Here is a 15564-nt window from a genome sequence, read left to right as displayed (position 1 = left end):
AATAAAATCAAATAAACTATTAGAATAATTCACACATGAATGAGATTCACGTCTTATAGGTATTCCGTTTTAATTTCACAAGTGTAAAACATTTCGCTCAAACTTATAGCCTATAAATGAGGCCCTGTGTCTAATATCCATCTATTCAAAAGTGTGTGTGTTCTGTTCTGATTCCCATCTATTCATCTATGCAGGGGCGGAGTGGCCATCGGGAGAACCGGGACTTTTCCCGGTGGGCCGGTCGGCTAATGAACTCACATGAATCATCCAGCCGGCCGGCCTTCGCAGCCGTGTCAAGTATATGAGCGGCCCATGGAGTTGTCGTGTCTGTCAAATCTTGGATGCGTTAAAATCTCCAAGTTCTCCGAGAGTTACCAGTACAGTGGTCCAACCAATATTTATTGCACTTTTTGTCTCTCTTCATCTCACTCACGGTGGGTGTTAAACTCACTCATGAATCCAGCCTGATGATTTTAGTTTAGCCTCCTATATTTATTTAATTCTTTTTATTCAGACGCTACATTACTTTCATGACCACAAATATAAATTGGCCAGCGATTTAATTTGTTTTTTTTGTTCATAAATTAATTTACAATGGTCGGAGCAGAGACTCATGGGAAATGCGTATCGTTCTGCCTTTATCAAGTGAACGTAGGGAGTTAAATTAGCGGCTATCAGGGAGAGAGAGAGCAGGTGAAGCGTACCTGATGGAGGGACATAAGAGAAAGGAGAAAGGAGGGGCCGAAAAGGCCAGACTGAAAAAGAAGCGGATGCTGGAGGAGAGTGCATCAAAATGTACAAGAATTACGGATTTATTCAACCAGCCGTCAACTCGTGATGCGAGTGAGTTGACAGGACACATTGTTGCGAATTAGCATAACATTTGAGCCAATACGGGACGCGATTTGTTCCGTATTTCCATAGTACATACAAATACACATGTCTGTCACCCACACATCAACACTGAATCTAACAATAATTGTTTGTATAGTTGATAAATGGGAGGTGGACAGGATGGGTTGGCCCAGTTTTGGGCACGTTGTGGGCCGGTGGTGGGCCGGTGCACTCAGAATAGTCCCGGTGGATTTTTGTGTCCCACTCCGCCCCTGCATCTATGCATGTGTTCAAAAGTGTGTCTGTGTATGTCGGTGTTAGGAAATTCTGTTGATCATAGTTTGAACTTTTTTAACCTTACCAAGAAGCAAAACAGGATGCTGGGCCAAAAAAAATGTCACAAGTGTGTCTGTGTATGTCGGTGTTAGGAAATTCTGTTGATCATAGTTTGAACTTTTTTAACCTTGCTTGTAGCTGTCTGCGTAGACTGCGTCTTGCACCAAGAAGCAAAACAGGATGCTGGGCCCAAAAAGATGTCACAAGTGTCTTAAAGACGGGTTCTGTTCATACCAAATTAGGATTTTGTGGTTCAACCCCAGATGAGGAACAGACAATCATTCTATTTGGAAATGAAATGAGGAAATGAGCCCTAGTGACTAGTGACTGTTTACGGCAGAGATAGTGACACACACACACACTTTGAATTTTATCTCTGCATTTTATCCATCCAGGGTAGTGATACATACAGTGATACACACAGTAAAGCACACTAACCCGGAGCAGTGAGCTGCTTTTGAGCGCCCGGGGAGCAGGGATTGGGGTTAGGTGCCTTGCTCAAGGGCACCTGTCAGGGAAATAAACCCTTAACTATGACTGTATTTCCTCAGAATAAAGACACCACAACAAGAGTAAGATTAAATACAGATGCTTTTCTCTGGCCAGAGGAGTAATATGACATGAATATCCTCCATGCATATACTGATCTCTCTTTGTCTTGCAACTGTCTCTATTGAAAGAATGTTTACACAAATGTAGCATCGTCTCTCCTCCCAGTCTTGTTCACAGGTTCCCCGTTCCAGGCAGCAAAACAATAAATCAGTTTAACCTAAACATTTCATGACATCTGAGTGAAACATCCCCAATGGGCCTCTCTTAAGCCAGACAGTCTTCCCTCTCAACAGTAACAAAGAAACACATGGAAAATCCATTTAACAAACTAAAACACTTATCATGATAATAATTATATAGCATATTTCTTTCACAGCACCTCAGCCGGGGATGTGGGCATGAGAGAGCAGTACTCTACCACTTCCCCCGCCACCCTCCGGTTACCAGCCCGAAACCCTAACCAGTAGGCCACAGCTGCCTTTTGCTTATCCTGTTTGCTGAGGCCTACTGTCTTGCTGAGGCATAACACCCGTTTTTGTACTGATGCATACCATTCTTCTTTAAAGGACGTGTTCCGAACACTGCTGTAACTTCTGTAGCGATGTGAAACAGACATTTCATCATCCAGGGAAAATAACGCCCCTTGTCTGCTCATAAAACATGTTTTTTATACTCACATAAAGGCTGGCTGCACCCACCTAATTTTCTGAGGCTGTTTAGGACATTTGTTTGTGACACACTTCCTCTTGTGCAAAAGATAATGTGCTGATTTATTTTGATTGCTGGATTGCTGAACCGCAGCCAGAGCCGAGCTGAACACACACACACAGGAAGTGACATCGTTGAAGGAGAAGAAGGACAGGAAAGAACTTAAAATCGACGAGTTACACGCCTATGAAGAGTGTGGGATGATGGACCAGTCACACACACACACACACACACACACACACACACACACACACACACACACACACACACACACACACACACACACACACACACACACACTTGTACCAGAGCAGCTGAGCCTTTCAGCCACAGCTCCCCCTGCTGGACACTGGGGGTAAAGAGCCAGCTCCGGTCATTTGAACAGGGAGCATCTACCAGCACTTGGGACACACTCACACACACACACATACACACACTCACACTCACACACACACACACACACACAAACACACACACACTCAAACACAGGGAGGGACATCATGCAACCTCAGGTGGGGTTGGCCCCACTTTAGATTTAAAAAAAAATACATAAAGAAAATAACCAAACAAAGAAGAGACAGAAACAGAGAGAGAGAGAAAGAGAGAGAGACAGAGAAAGAGAGACAGACAGACACGTGCCCATCCTGAGTCAAGGGATGAGGGGGCATTGGTAGATAGGGAAAGGTACTACTACACACACACACACACACACACACACACACACACACACACACACACACACACACACACACACACACACACACATACACACACACACATACACACACACACACACACACACAAGAGGCAGAGTGAATAAAAAAACCTTGCACCTTAGGGATCTGACACACACACATGCACACAAGAGAGAGGCAACCTGAATGCAAACAAACACTTCACACATCTGATGATGAAAGCACAATAACAAAGACCTGAACTGAGGGAAGCTACAACATCACACACTTCTGGAAGAAGTGTCACACAGAACGAGAGTTAATCTTTGAGTTACAACCAAATACACATCAAAACCTTTTTTTTTAAGAATGTGTCTGTATTTGTTGTATTACAGTATTGTCAATAAAAGCTTTTGACACTTAATAAATGTTTTTTTATTATACTTTAGTCTTCCATAGTAACATCTGGCAAAGATATTTAAAGACACTGAAGCAGCAAACTTTGTGAAAATGTATATTTGTGTCATTCTCAAAACCTTTGGCCACGACTGTATATTGACACCTGTCATTTTTACTTTTTACAGAATATACTGTACATGCAATGTGGAAAAAGGTCTGCAATACATTTTTTTGTGTCAGAATCTTTGCCATTTTGTACACAGTTGAACAAATGTTACGATACTAATGGTGTTGACAGTTCCCTGTTTAGAATATATTTTACAGTGTTTAGCAATACAAAAACAGAACTACAATATTTTACTGCATTTAAATTTTCAGATTTCAAATACTTTCTGACAGTTTATTCCCAAAGTAAGAGTGCCCAGTGCAAAACCCAAATTGTAGTATGTTGTCAGTGGTAAAATAGTCAATACTGTGAGGGTTGATATTGATCGCTGTAGGTTTGAATTTTGTTTTCCATTGTTAAATAAATGAAAAAACATACATTTTCAATTTAGCACAAATTGTAGGTTTAATGAAAATGTTTGGTTTTGATGGGTGAGTGATAAGTTTTGAAAATGTGGTGTCATTCTGTGTGAGCTGTTTTGCATAATCAATGCTTGGAGTTTGTCAGAATTAGTTTTTTTTTGTTTGTCCACCCGCCTCTTGAGGATTGACCCAAAGTTCTCAATGGGATTAAGGTCTGGGCAGTTTCCAAAATATAAATGTTTTGTTCCCCGAGCCACTTACGCTCACGACGTAAGGTGCCTTTGTCATTCTGATGCCCATGTGAGGCTGACACCCATTTTACAAACAGTGATTTCTATTCTTTCCAATGCAAACAAAATACCAGTTTGACCAGATGCCGTGTTACATGGAGAAGTTCACTTCGATAATCTCATCTACAGTCCTCCACACTCGCGCTGCACTCCACTTTCACCCCGTGCCGCAGAGTAACATTTTCGAATTCCATGCTTCCCTCGGCCACCATACTCCCAGCAAAAGCCGGTTGCAGACTCCACGGGGAAACAACACGTGGTATTTACAGCACCAAACTAAACCAAAACCCAGTAGTTGTAAAACTAAGTGCCAAGATAATAAGAAAATAACCAAACAAACATATAAACAAACCACAAAGGGATAAAAGTTAGAGTAGGACTTGCAAACTCACACTCGCATTCAGCCTCTCATCACTCACTCGCTCACACATGCGCTCAGAGAGAGAGAGAGAGAGAGAGAGAGAGAGAGAGAGGAAACTTCTACCTATGCACGCCACTAATGATTAACTTTTGCTTTAACTCTACCTCCCGTTATTTGCCATGGTCTGTGAGCCAGACATGACACGCCTGCTCACAAGGTAAGGTACCTACGTCATTCTGGTGCCCATATGAGGCTGGCACCCATTGTACATACAGTGATATCTTCCTCCTTCCAATGCAAATTAAAATCCCAGTTTTACCAGAGTACCAGTTTTATCAGATGCCGTCTTAAGTGGAGTTGTTCTCTTTCATTTTGACTGATAGACCCCCCCCCCCCCCCCCCCATAAATGAAGAGGCCGATATATTGACCAACACATGTATGCTGAACTTTTTACGGTCAAGATGCTGATTGAAGTAATTTTTGTTGCGATGTGCCTGCTTGTGCCTCAAGGTAAGAAAATTATGTCATCTGAAAATGAACTAATTTGCTGAAATGCGTCAGGGGCAAGACACACTAATTTCTTGTTCATTAAGTTATTTTAGTTCATGTAGCAAAAATAACTCCAATATCAACTTAAACTTTAACCATCCCTAGCAAAAGGACTGGAGTGCACTACATGCGGTAGTGTGAATGGATCTTGCAGTGGAGCCTCAGAGCAGTGTCCTTCAAGTGTTACTCACTCGTGTGCCAGCATCACATCAAGAACAGTTCTAAGTGAGAAAATGTACCCTTCACTTTGACCAACACTGACAGTTGATATAATACATTTTTTATAAAAAAAAAGTTTCTACAGTAGATAAAGAGTGAAGCTAAACTTACTTTACCCTGAAGTCTAGATTTTTTTTAGTTTTTGTGGTTTCTATCAGTCCATCAATTGGATTATGGGTTTGTGTTTTCCTCAGGACTACATCATTTGTGCTATTGTTTGTTTGCAGATGGTTCAACTTCTGAAGAAAATATCAAAAGCTGCTTTCCACCTGCACAATGTCTCAGTGGTTCCCTGAACTATGGAGTCTATAGGTTCACACAAAGCACCTTGTGCTGTAACACAGACAACTGCAACAACGGAAGTTCTCCAGGTAATTGTTTTGTCCTGATGGAATCTAATGATAATTCTAATGTACAGGAAGGAGGCTATGGGTTCATTCAGTGACTATTTATTCATTGCCTTTTTGATATAATGGCCAAATCAATTCTTCCTGACCTGTTTGGGTAAAATAATAGAAATTATACAAAGCTGAACATGAAAGCATGGTTTATCTTTCAGCTGCAGTAAATAACACGGCCAATGGGAGACAGTGTTTTGGCTGTGGCTTGACGGACTGCTCGTCAAGGCTTCAATGTGCCGGCGATGAGGATCACTGTTTCTCTGTAACAGGTGTGTATATTTGTGGGAGTGTGGTGCGTGCAGTACTATGTATTTAGAACAAAATGGCAAATTACATTTCTACACAGTAAAAGAGCACCAGTCTAGGGTATAGTTTCTAACTCTCTCTTTCTCTCTCTCTCTCTCTCTCTCTCTCTCTCTCTCTCTCTCTCTCTTCTGTTTTTCCCTTCCACCACTAGTTAATTCAGCTGGACTGAGCGCTACAATAAGGGGCTGTGCCACCCAAAGTATCTGCTCTGGAGCGTTTTCAGAGGAGCTGGGCTCGTTGGCTGCGGAACTGCGCTGCTGTGAGGGGGATCTGTGCAACACCAACAGTGCCTGGAGTGCTACACACAGTGTCCTGTTCCTGCTGTGGCCCCTGGGCTCTTTTCTGCTCTTCCACTGAGCTATCTTATTGTCAGGGTGGCTGTTAAAGCAAATAAACCAAGATTTGTTTCATTCATGTCTTACCGTGTGTTTGTTTTCATTCATGTGTTCTGAATACTTCAGAAACTATTCAAATAACTGCTGGACACATTTATATCACTTCATCTTTCTTAAATGTTTAAATCCATTTTAGAAGAATACAAGTGGTCATTAAGCAATCTCTTTGTTCAAGATGAACATTTCAGGACCCTCAAGTCACATCTTAGAGAATAGGTATAAAAATCCCAAAGTTTCCCTTTAATTGAATCAATTTACAATTTACATGTGTTGTGATTTTTCATTTTATGAGAGAGGGAGAGAGTGTGTGCATGTGTGTGTGTAAAAAAACCACACCATTACAAAGGGTAGTAGGACAGCAGTTGCAATCTTCCTTTGAAGTGTTGCACCATTGATTATGCCTTTAAAAAAACTAATGAAAGCACCTTTTGGGTTTTGACTCGATGCTGATTTTTGTTCCACCATTTTACTCTGTCTGGTATGTTTCCCTGACAGAGGGAACACACACACTCTCTCTCTCTCTTTCACACACACCCTCCTTTATTTGTCACGGAACAGTTTATTTGCAGACGGATTGACAGCACAGCAAACACGTTAATCCCGGGTGGACTGTTCAGCCCAGGAGGGGTGCAGGTTCAACTAAAGCGCGAGTTCACAAGAACACGTATAACGTGTAGAGGCAACCTCTGTGAAAATAAAACTATAAACTATGCAACTATAAACTATAAATCACTGTTGCGGCAAACACGAGTCAGACTCGGAAAGGGAAACACTACTGATATTGATTGATATAACACTGAAATATCACGCTCTGACTCGCTGCCATACCATTGACCGTTGGCTTAGATTGGCGCTTTGCTGCTGTTCAAAACTTGCACTCTTTGCTTCCTCCTTCCGGTGTAACTGACGATCTTGATCTTGAAATTTCATTTATACATACTACTGAAACGCTCTTACATTCAATATTGTAACGCTCTCACGGTTACTACTGAAATAACTTGTATGAATACATGTGAAACGCTTACACATCCTCATGTAAGGGCATACATTTAACTGAAAAAGCTATGTTCAACAATATACAGTTTATATACTGCATTTTCATATGTGCATGCATGAGTGTTTCAGATAGATACGTATCATGTTTCACTTGTATGCATGTAAGCATTTCATTATTATGTGTATATGACACAGAGATATATGTATGTGTAAGTGTTTTAGACGAGTATGTATAATATTTTATATATGAGCGTGCATAGGTTTACAGAGTTTGTATGTATGTGTGAGTGTTTCAGTAGTGAGTGTGAGAGCGTTTCAATTGTGAATGTAAGAGTGTTTCTTTAGTATGTGTGAGAGTGTCTCAGTAGTGAGTGTGAGAGCGCTTCAATAGTGAATGTAAGAGTGTTTCATTAGTATGTGTGAGAGTGTCTCAGTAGTCAGTGTGAGAGTGTCTCAATAGTCATAGTAACCAGACAGAAGAGCTATGCCTGTCTGAGGTAGGTCCACTGTGCAAAATGCCCATCATAATTCATGAACTGATTTGAAATGAAATGATTTTCGATGTATTATATGTATTTGATATATTAACATTCGTTGTGATGGTTGTGGTAAAATTGTATCAATTGGCAGAGCATTTATTTATATTATTCACCTGACCACGAGGTTCAGTTTGCTATACATACTGTGACTAGCTGTGAAATTCGCTGTACATAATGTGATTAGCTGTGATGTTCGCTAGGAACTTTCCATGCTGAAAATATATTGATTATTTGGGTGTTATGATAAATATCTTTGCATATGTGTAAATATGTACCAAGAGACAAATTGTAGATCGTAAATGTATCTGTATCAGAATGTTTCCATTACTTCAGCTATACTGAACCTAATGGTTTTTAATGTTGTTACTCGTGCAGATCCAGAGTATATCTACGAACTGTGCATGTCTGTTCCATTCTGGTATGCTCCTGTGTTGTGTGTTGTGTGTGCATTGCTGTTTAGATTGATTGATCTTTTACATGTTGTTTTAAAAGGAATGACAGAAGAATTATGTCTGAGATGTCGAGTACACCTACGAACTGTGCATGTCTGTGTCATTCAGGAAATAAAGAACAAGTTATTGAAGTGTTCGTCAGTCCTCCGTTTGACCACTGTCATATATAGGCCTTTTCTAGTCTACTAAGTCTGTTAGTCTGTGATTAATCAATTCCCCATTAGGTAACATAATCATTATTATGGATATTTGGACACAATCATTATTACATGCAATCTAATCTAATTTTTTTTTAAACACGGCTGACGTCATGCACGCAGAAATTACGTAGTGATATTGAAAAAGAACACATTTTGAATTGAAATAAAAAGGTTGATTTAAAACCTTTTGTAAAAAGGTAAATCTAAAAAACTTTTTCACCCTTTATTTTTATAAAAAAAAATATCGGTTATCGTATCGGTATCGGCCACAATAAACCAATAATTATCGGTTTTCGTTATCGGCCATTAAATTCCACATCGGTGCATTTCTAAATCGAATTTTCTTGAACCATTGTTACAAAGTCCCAGAACCTCCACCTACAAACACGGGTAGAGAGAGAGAGTCAGAGTCAGAGACAGAATCAGGAGAACCCCAATGGGCTGAACAAAACCAGACAATATTCTCTGCCTCAGAAAGTGAGGCTCGAGCTCAGAGCCCAGACAATGATCCAATGACCAATATCCAGGGGTATAAGTTACAGATACAAAATAATGTTACATTTATTTCATGTCTCTTACAACAGTAGTATAGCAATATTCGGTTGTATCTGTGCCCCATATGACCATTTCTATGATCAAACAAATCCACCATGCAACAACCAATCAGAACAGGAAAACATCAATATGCGCTTCCATCAAGGTTTAGTCCTTAAATTATAGTACATTCCATGTTGAACTCATATTAATTCTAATCATGTTTCTCTATTTCTCTGACCAGTAAGTGGAGAAGCCCCTCAGGAATGCATTACAGGCGATAATATAATTCAGAAGATATGTTGTGCTGACTGAAAACAAGCGGTTTACTTCAAGCATGAGCCCCATGGCATGGCTTACCATGTGTTTCTGTACAAAGTCTAAGCACTTCTAAAACTAGATTTAATTTTAGTGTCTTTAGATTTAATTTGAATAAAAAACTTGTTCTTTTACTACATTCCTTTTACTCTAATTGTATTATTGCTGCTGTCTTCTACAATATAATAATAAATTCCACTTTTGCCTCATTGTGTGATGGCTGAATTTCTTCCATTTTGTTTGCTTGAAGTTTTGAAGCTACTAGTACCAGAATTGGATAGATTAACTGATGAAGGTCTGGGTAGATCACAGATTGAAATGAAAGGTAGGGTCAGTGCATTATTTTCCAAACCAATACATGGCAATACATTTCTCACAGTAAGTATTTCAAGATAGCCTGGCCATTACCAGCCTGTGACTCCATTTTTTTCCGTCAGTCAGTCTGGCCTAACCCCGTTCATTTTCGTTTCAGAGATGGGCGGGTGCTTAGCTTGAGGTTTAAAATCATTGGAGTTCCCTTAACCAATCAGCAACGTTTGGTAAGCATTCGGTAGATTAAACTCTTCCCAAAGCCAGTTGGGAGAAGAGCTACAACGTCCTTTCCAATCATAAAACTTACAAGACAATACTCTTGTTCTCCTTTTCATTTTCTGATGTTCTCGAGAGTTGAGACAACTTTCCCGATAGCTTTTCGTGTCTCTTCCTCCAAGGTGAGTTTTGCGTCACAGCTCTGAACTGTTCGCTGATTGGTGCGGTTGGATTTTGAGTCCTGGAGACGATTGTCAACGGGGTTGGGCCAGACTGAGTATGAGCTTGAAATCAATTCAGGCGGAAATACGTAGGCTGGTGTCACCAGGCTAATTTCAAGATGGCTCGTGTGCGGATTCGGTGAAGTGCTCTCCGACGTAGAGGCCGTAGTGGAGCTGTTCGCTCTGCACGGCCACCCACGCCATCTGCAGGCTGCTGATACGAGCGGCCCACTCGCCCTTCGGGTCGACCGTCACGCATCCGCCCAAACCCTGTACCCGCTCCTTCATGTAGGCAAGGCCCAGGTCGGACGCCTCCTCTGCGGACCGCCCTTGCTCCATGTGGAAGAGGATAAGCCTGGAGAGAGTGACTTTCAAGATGGCCTCCCCATGGCCGGTGGAAGAGGCCGCTCCCGTCTTGTTATCTGCGTAGCCTCCGCATCCTATGCAGGGTGTGTCTCCTACCCGACCCTCCATCTGATTGATCACGCCCCCTGTGGAGGTGGCACAGGCGAGGTTGCCTTCAGCATCAACTGCCACTGCACCCACTGTGCCCATCTTACCCATGTCACACTCCACTGGGTTGGCATCTGGTGCCAGGGCTTTCTTCCAGCGCATTCTGGCATAGTCTGTGATGAGATACTCCTCTGGCACCTCAGGGATGCCCATAGCCCTGGCAAACTGAGATGCCCCTTCAGCTGCCAGACACAGGTGGTTGGTCTTGTCCATGACAAGCCTGGCAAGTTGCACAGGGTTGGCCACCCTCCTGACGGCCTTTACCGCTCCGCTGGTCAGCGTGCGTCCGTCCATGACGATGGCGTCCATCTCCACCAGTTTATATTTAAATTTGTTTTTAATTTTATTGTATTATTATAGTTAATTTCTAATATGTTGGCACTCTGAGATTCTTTGGAATGAAAAGTACGTTAAAAATAAAATGAATTATTATTATTATTATTATTACCTCACCATTCACATTCAGCGCAGAGCCCCTGCCTGCACTATAGGCAGGGTTGTTCTCCAGGATGGTAACTGCCTCCACCACCGCGTCCATGGCACTGCCACCAGCCCTGAGGATGCCATAGCCCCCCCTGGCTGCCTCCTTCACCCCTGCACAGGACAGCTCAGGTCCCTCTTTCAGGTCACTCTCTTGCCCAGCTCCTCCATGGACCACGATCACTGGCAACATGGCCACTCGCTCTTCCTGTCCAGCGACAAAGATCATGTGTAATGTAAGAGTATTTCTGTACTCTTTGCGTGTTGGTTTAGGAAGTTGTTGTAACAAGATGAGTTTTACTCGGTAAATTGTGGCACAAATATACAGCAATGGTTAACATATTTTGGAGTCAACCACTCGCCGGAAAACCTAGGATTCTGATGAGTCCTCAGAAAAAAACTGTTCTTATAGTCCATCCTCACTGAGGTCATTTCGTGGGCCCATCGTGGTAAACAGGTGGTCATGGGACCTTTGACAAGTTTGATCTCCTACGCCCTCAGCAATAAAGACATTAATTATGTGTGAAGTCTCTGCACCTCTGCTTCTAAGGGTCTAGTTGACCATGTCTTATCTCCAGAGGCCAAGCTATAACTTACAATGTAGCATAGCTCACATTCCATTTGACCATCTGTGGCAAAGGCCGTAACTGCCTGTTCTTCCTAAGCTCTGGTCACAGAGAGACAATTGTAAGGTGGCTGGCACAATTAACCAAATTTACTATTGTAACGGACTCGTTAGGGTACCATTACATAATAAGGGAGACGACACAAAGTAGTTATAATATAAAAAATAAGAATTTATTTGTATCAAAATCAAGAAAGAATCAAATAGGGGTATGAAAAGGTAATGTTCAATGTCGTGCATGAATGTGGTGAATGAAGGCATCAGTTTGTTAGGTAAATTAATAAGAAAGTGAGAGCTAAAGAAATAGAAAGGGGGACAGATTTAGAAAGAAGTCAAAGAGCCCGTGTGAAAGAGAATACCAAAATAGTGCCTACAAGTACCAAAAAGAAGTGCCTCATGAGAGAGAGAGAGAGAAAACCCTTTTATAGCCCCACCCTAAATACAGGTGCAGACAATAAAGCACTTAGGCTCAGGTTCTGCCTCTGCCCGTGCACTGGCTGGGCTGAATCCTGGTACAAACATAATTGAGTCATTTGCACAGGTGGGTGTCACACTATACTGAACCGAATTTATCTTACAGTAAGCACAGTTGGGTGAATCTCCCGCTTGCTAGCTACACTATAAATGCTAATTTCCAGCATATATCAAACAGGCGGTGTGGGCTACTGTTCCCGCTACGTGTTTTACAGTGTTGACGTAGTTGAACAGTTAGCCAAACTCAATTGCACGAGCCAGGTAGTGAACGCCTTGCTCCTTTATTGATGTCAGGTGAAATCTTATTTTAGACAATCCTATTGTCTAAAAAAATTATTTCAACATTTCTCCAGCCAGAAATGAGAAACAGGCCACCCAACTAAATCAATGATATTTTTTACATGTATATCACTGTCAGTAAAGACTTCATACAGCTGCAGCAATGTTTCAAGTGCATATTATGTTTAGATATTTATTTGTCATAAATGACTGAAAAGTCAAATTAAAAGTAAACCAGTAAATTCAAAACCACTGCAGCATAAGTTAGTGCAATAGAACAAAATATAGCAAGAGTAACTAAGGGGGCGGGGCCCTGGCGATCGGTCAATTCTGAGAATATGAGTTGGGCAAATATGTATTTATTTGTTAGATGACACAATTGTATTTCTGAGTTAGCTTACAATAAAATTGTGTGTAAGAACAGCAACTGTATTTTTTTTTTTTTTTTTTTACAGTACAGCTATTGACCCCACATTTCTGGAAGGACACCCCAGTGCAGAAAGTAAGATGACATCATATTTGCTCATGCTGCACAGACAGACACGCACTCAACACACACCTACACACACACAGTCATTCATATGAATCACACAAACACACTCATTCATACACATCACACAAACACACCCACACATCATACAAACGTAGACACTTGTCATTCATATGATGGGCGGTTTAGGACATAACTATTGAGACACTCTCACACTCACTACTGAGACACTCTCACACATACTAATGAAACACTCTTACATTCACTATTGAAACGCTCCCACACTCACTACTGAAATACTCACACATTCATACAAACTCTGTAAACATATGCACGCTCATATATAAAATATTATACATACTCGTCTGAAACACTTACACACACATATGAGAAACACATGCATACATATACCTCTGTGTCATATACACATACATATGAAATGCTTACATGCATACAAGTGAAACATTTATACGTATCTATCTGAAACACTCATGCATGCACATATGAAAATGCAGTATACAGTATATATCCTGTATATTGTTAAACACAGTTTTTTCAGTTATATGTATATGTATGCTCTTACATGAGGATGTGCTAGCATTTCACATGTATTCATACAAGTAATTTCAGTGGTAACCGTGAGAGTGTTTCAATAGTGAATGTAAGAGTGTTTCAGTAGTATGTATAAATGAAATTTCAAGGTCAAGGTTGTCAGTTACATACCTGTGTATCTGTTTCTGGGCCTAACGATAACCCTAGGATGGTGTGGCGAAGCCAACAACCAAATAACCCTGAATACATATATCCCAAAAGTCATGTCCGGTGAACAAAACAAATCAAATACATAAGTCAAAACCCCAAAAAAGCTTTTATTAGTTTTATCACAGCAATTATCAATGGTGCAACACTTCAAAGGATGATTGCAACTGCAGTCCTTCTTCCCTCTGTGATGGTGGTTTTTTTACACACACACACACACACAAACACTCTCTCACTGCTAATCATAAGGAAAAACTATCAATTGAAAACATCAATTATGCAGGTGAGTTCAAAGCTAACATAAATGAACAATCACACAAAATGTAAATTGTTCAACGTTTCAGTAAAAGGGAAACTTTGAGTTTTTAAACCTAGGCCCTAACAAGATGTGGTCCTTAAAGGCTCATCTTGAATGAAGAAATTGCTTAATGATCACTTGTTTTCTTCCTAAATGGATTTAAACATTAAAGAAAGTGGACTTTAAATGTGTCCAGTAGTTATTTTAATAGTTTCTGAAATATTACAGTTTTTCTCCGTTGCTAAAACTCAATTTTTCAAAGCATGCCTCGGTTTCTCTGAACACTAAACCCAACTGCCAACTCCCTAAACCAATTCTGCTAAACTATAAGCACAATTCTCTGCTTTAGACATAGATTTCAATTGTTAGCCGCACTTTCTTCAAAACACAACACACAATTCTCTGCTTAAGACACAGATTTCATTTGTTAACCACACTTTCTACAAAATACTAAACACCATCCTCTCTACTTTGCACAGTTTATCAATGCCAAAACCTCCTTGCTTTCAAACAGAACACACTGCTATTCAAATGACAACATTTCCATTTCCTAAGATGTTGTGCAATTTGAAATCTAAACTTTAGCTCCTAGTTTGGAGAACAATTTATGGCAACATTGAAGTGAGTGGTGATCAGAGAGGCAGAGGAGTGAGAGTAAGAGGAGGAGGAGGAGGAAAATGATGAAGAGGAAGAGCAAGACGGAGAACCATTACTGTATCTCTGATGAGATTCAGGTCAATGTGTTCAACCATGTGGTCAACATGGGTTTGACAATGCAGGAGGCTGGCAAGGCTGGCCAGAGGGTTCAACCAAACATAAGCCGCTTCTCAGTTGCACCGATTCTCCGGACATTCAGAAGAGAGAATGGGTAAGAAACACTACTATGACAGTAAAACACTACTGTAGTTTGAATGCCTTATCAGGAGCATAGTATTCTTGTATTTAGAGTATTTTACATTGTACTATATTTGTAAAATTATAAACAAATACAAAGTTCAACCATTGATGTCCAAGACATATTCCTAAACATCAATACAGTGAGACTAACCAAAGTGGACCATTATCTTTGGCAGAACACCTCGAGAATGAAGCAGGTGTACAGGGTGCCTTTTGACAGAAACTCTGATAGAGTCAAACAATTACAGTATGATATGATTATGTGCAAGTAAGTCATATACGTTTCCACAACTGATTACGTCAGCACTGAAACATTACTGTACTGTATTGTAATCCAATCCAATGTTATTTTCAGATGTTTCACGACACAACCATTGTCGATATTGAGCAAGAACAGGATGCAATCTA

At 40.7% G+C, this 15564-nt stretch overlaps 2 protein-coding genes across 2 annotated transcripts; one reads left to right on the top strand and one right to left on the bottom strand.

The window, feature by feature from the left end:
• Positions 1-5994: 5994 nt before the first annotated feature.
• LOC308380709 (uncharacterized protein) lies at positions 5995-6515 on the top strand (the record flags this gene model as incomplete). The annotated part of the gene is made up of 2 exons (XM_080858114.1): positions 5995-6121; positions 6382-6515. The coding sequence occupies 2 exons, from the start codon at positions 5995-5997 to the stop codon at positions 6513-6515; spliced, it is 261 nt and encodes an 86-aa protein (XP_080714240.1).
• A 3940-nt stretch (positions 6516-10455) lies between these two features.
• On the bottom strand, positions 10456-11527 carry LOC308381087 (isoaspartyl peptidase/L-asparaginase-like; the record flags this gene model as incomplete). The annotated part of the gene is made up of 2 exons (XM_080858597.1): positions 10456-11163; positions 11303-11527. The coding sequence occupies 2 exons, from the start codon at positions 11525-11527 to the stop codon at positions 10456-10458; spliced, it is 933 nt and encodes a 310-aa protein (XP_080714723.1).
• Between the last annotated feature and the right edge of the window lie 4037 nt (positions 11528-15564).

The sequence above is a fragment of the Sprattus sprattus genome (assembly GCF_963457725.1).
Source record: "Sprattus sprattus genome assembly, chromosome: 19".
NCBI classification, from domain to species: domain Eukaryota; kingdom Metazoa; phylum Chordata; class Actinopteri; order Clupeiformes; family Clupeidae; genus Sprattus; species Sprattus sprattus.
The sequence above is the reverse complement of the archived record's forward strand: the minus strand, read 5'-3'. Positions and strand labels throughout refer to the sequence as shown.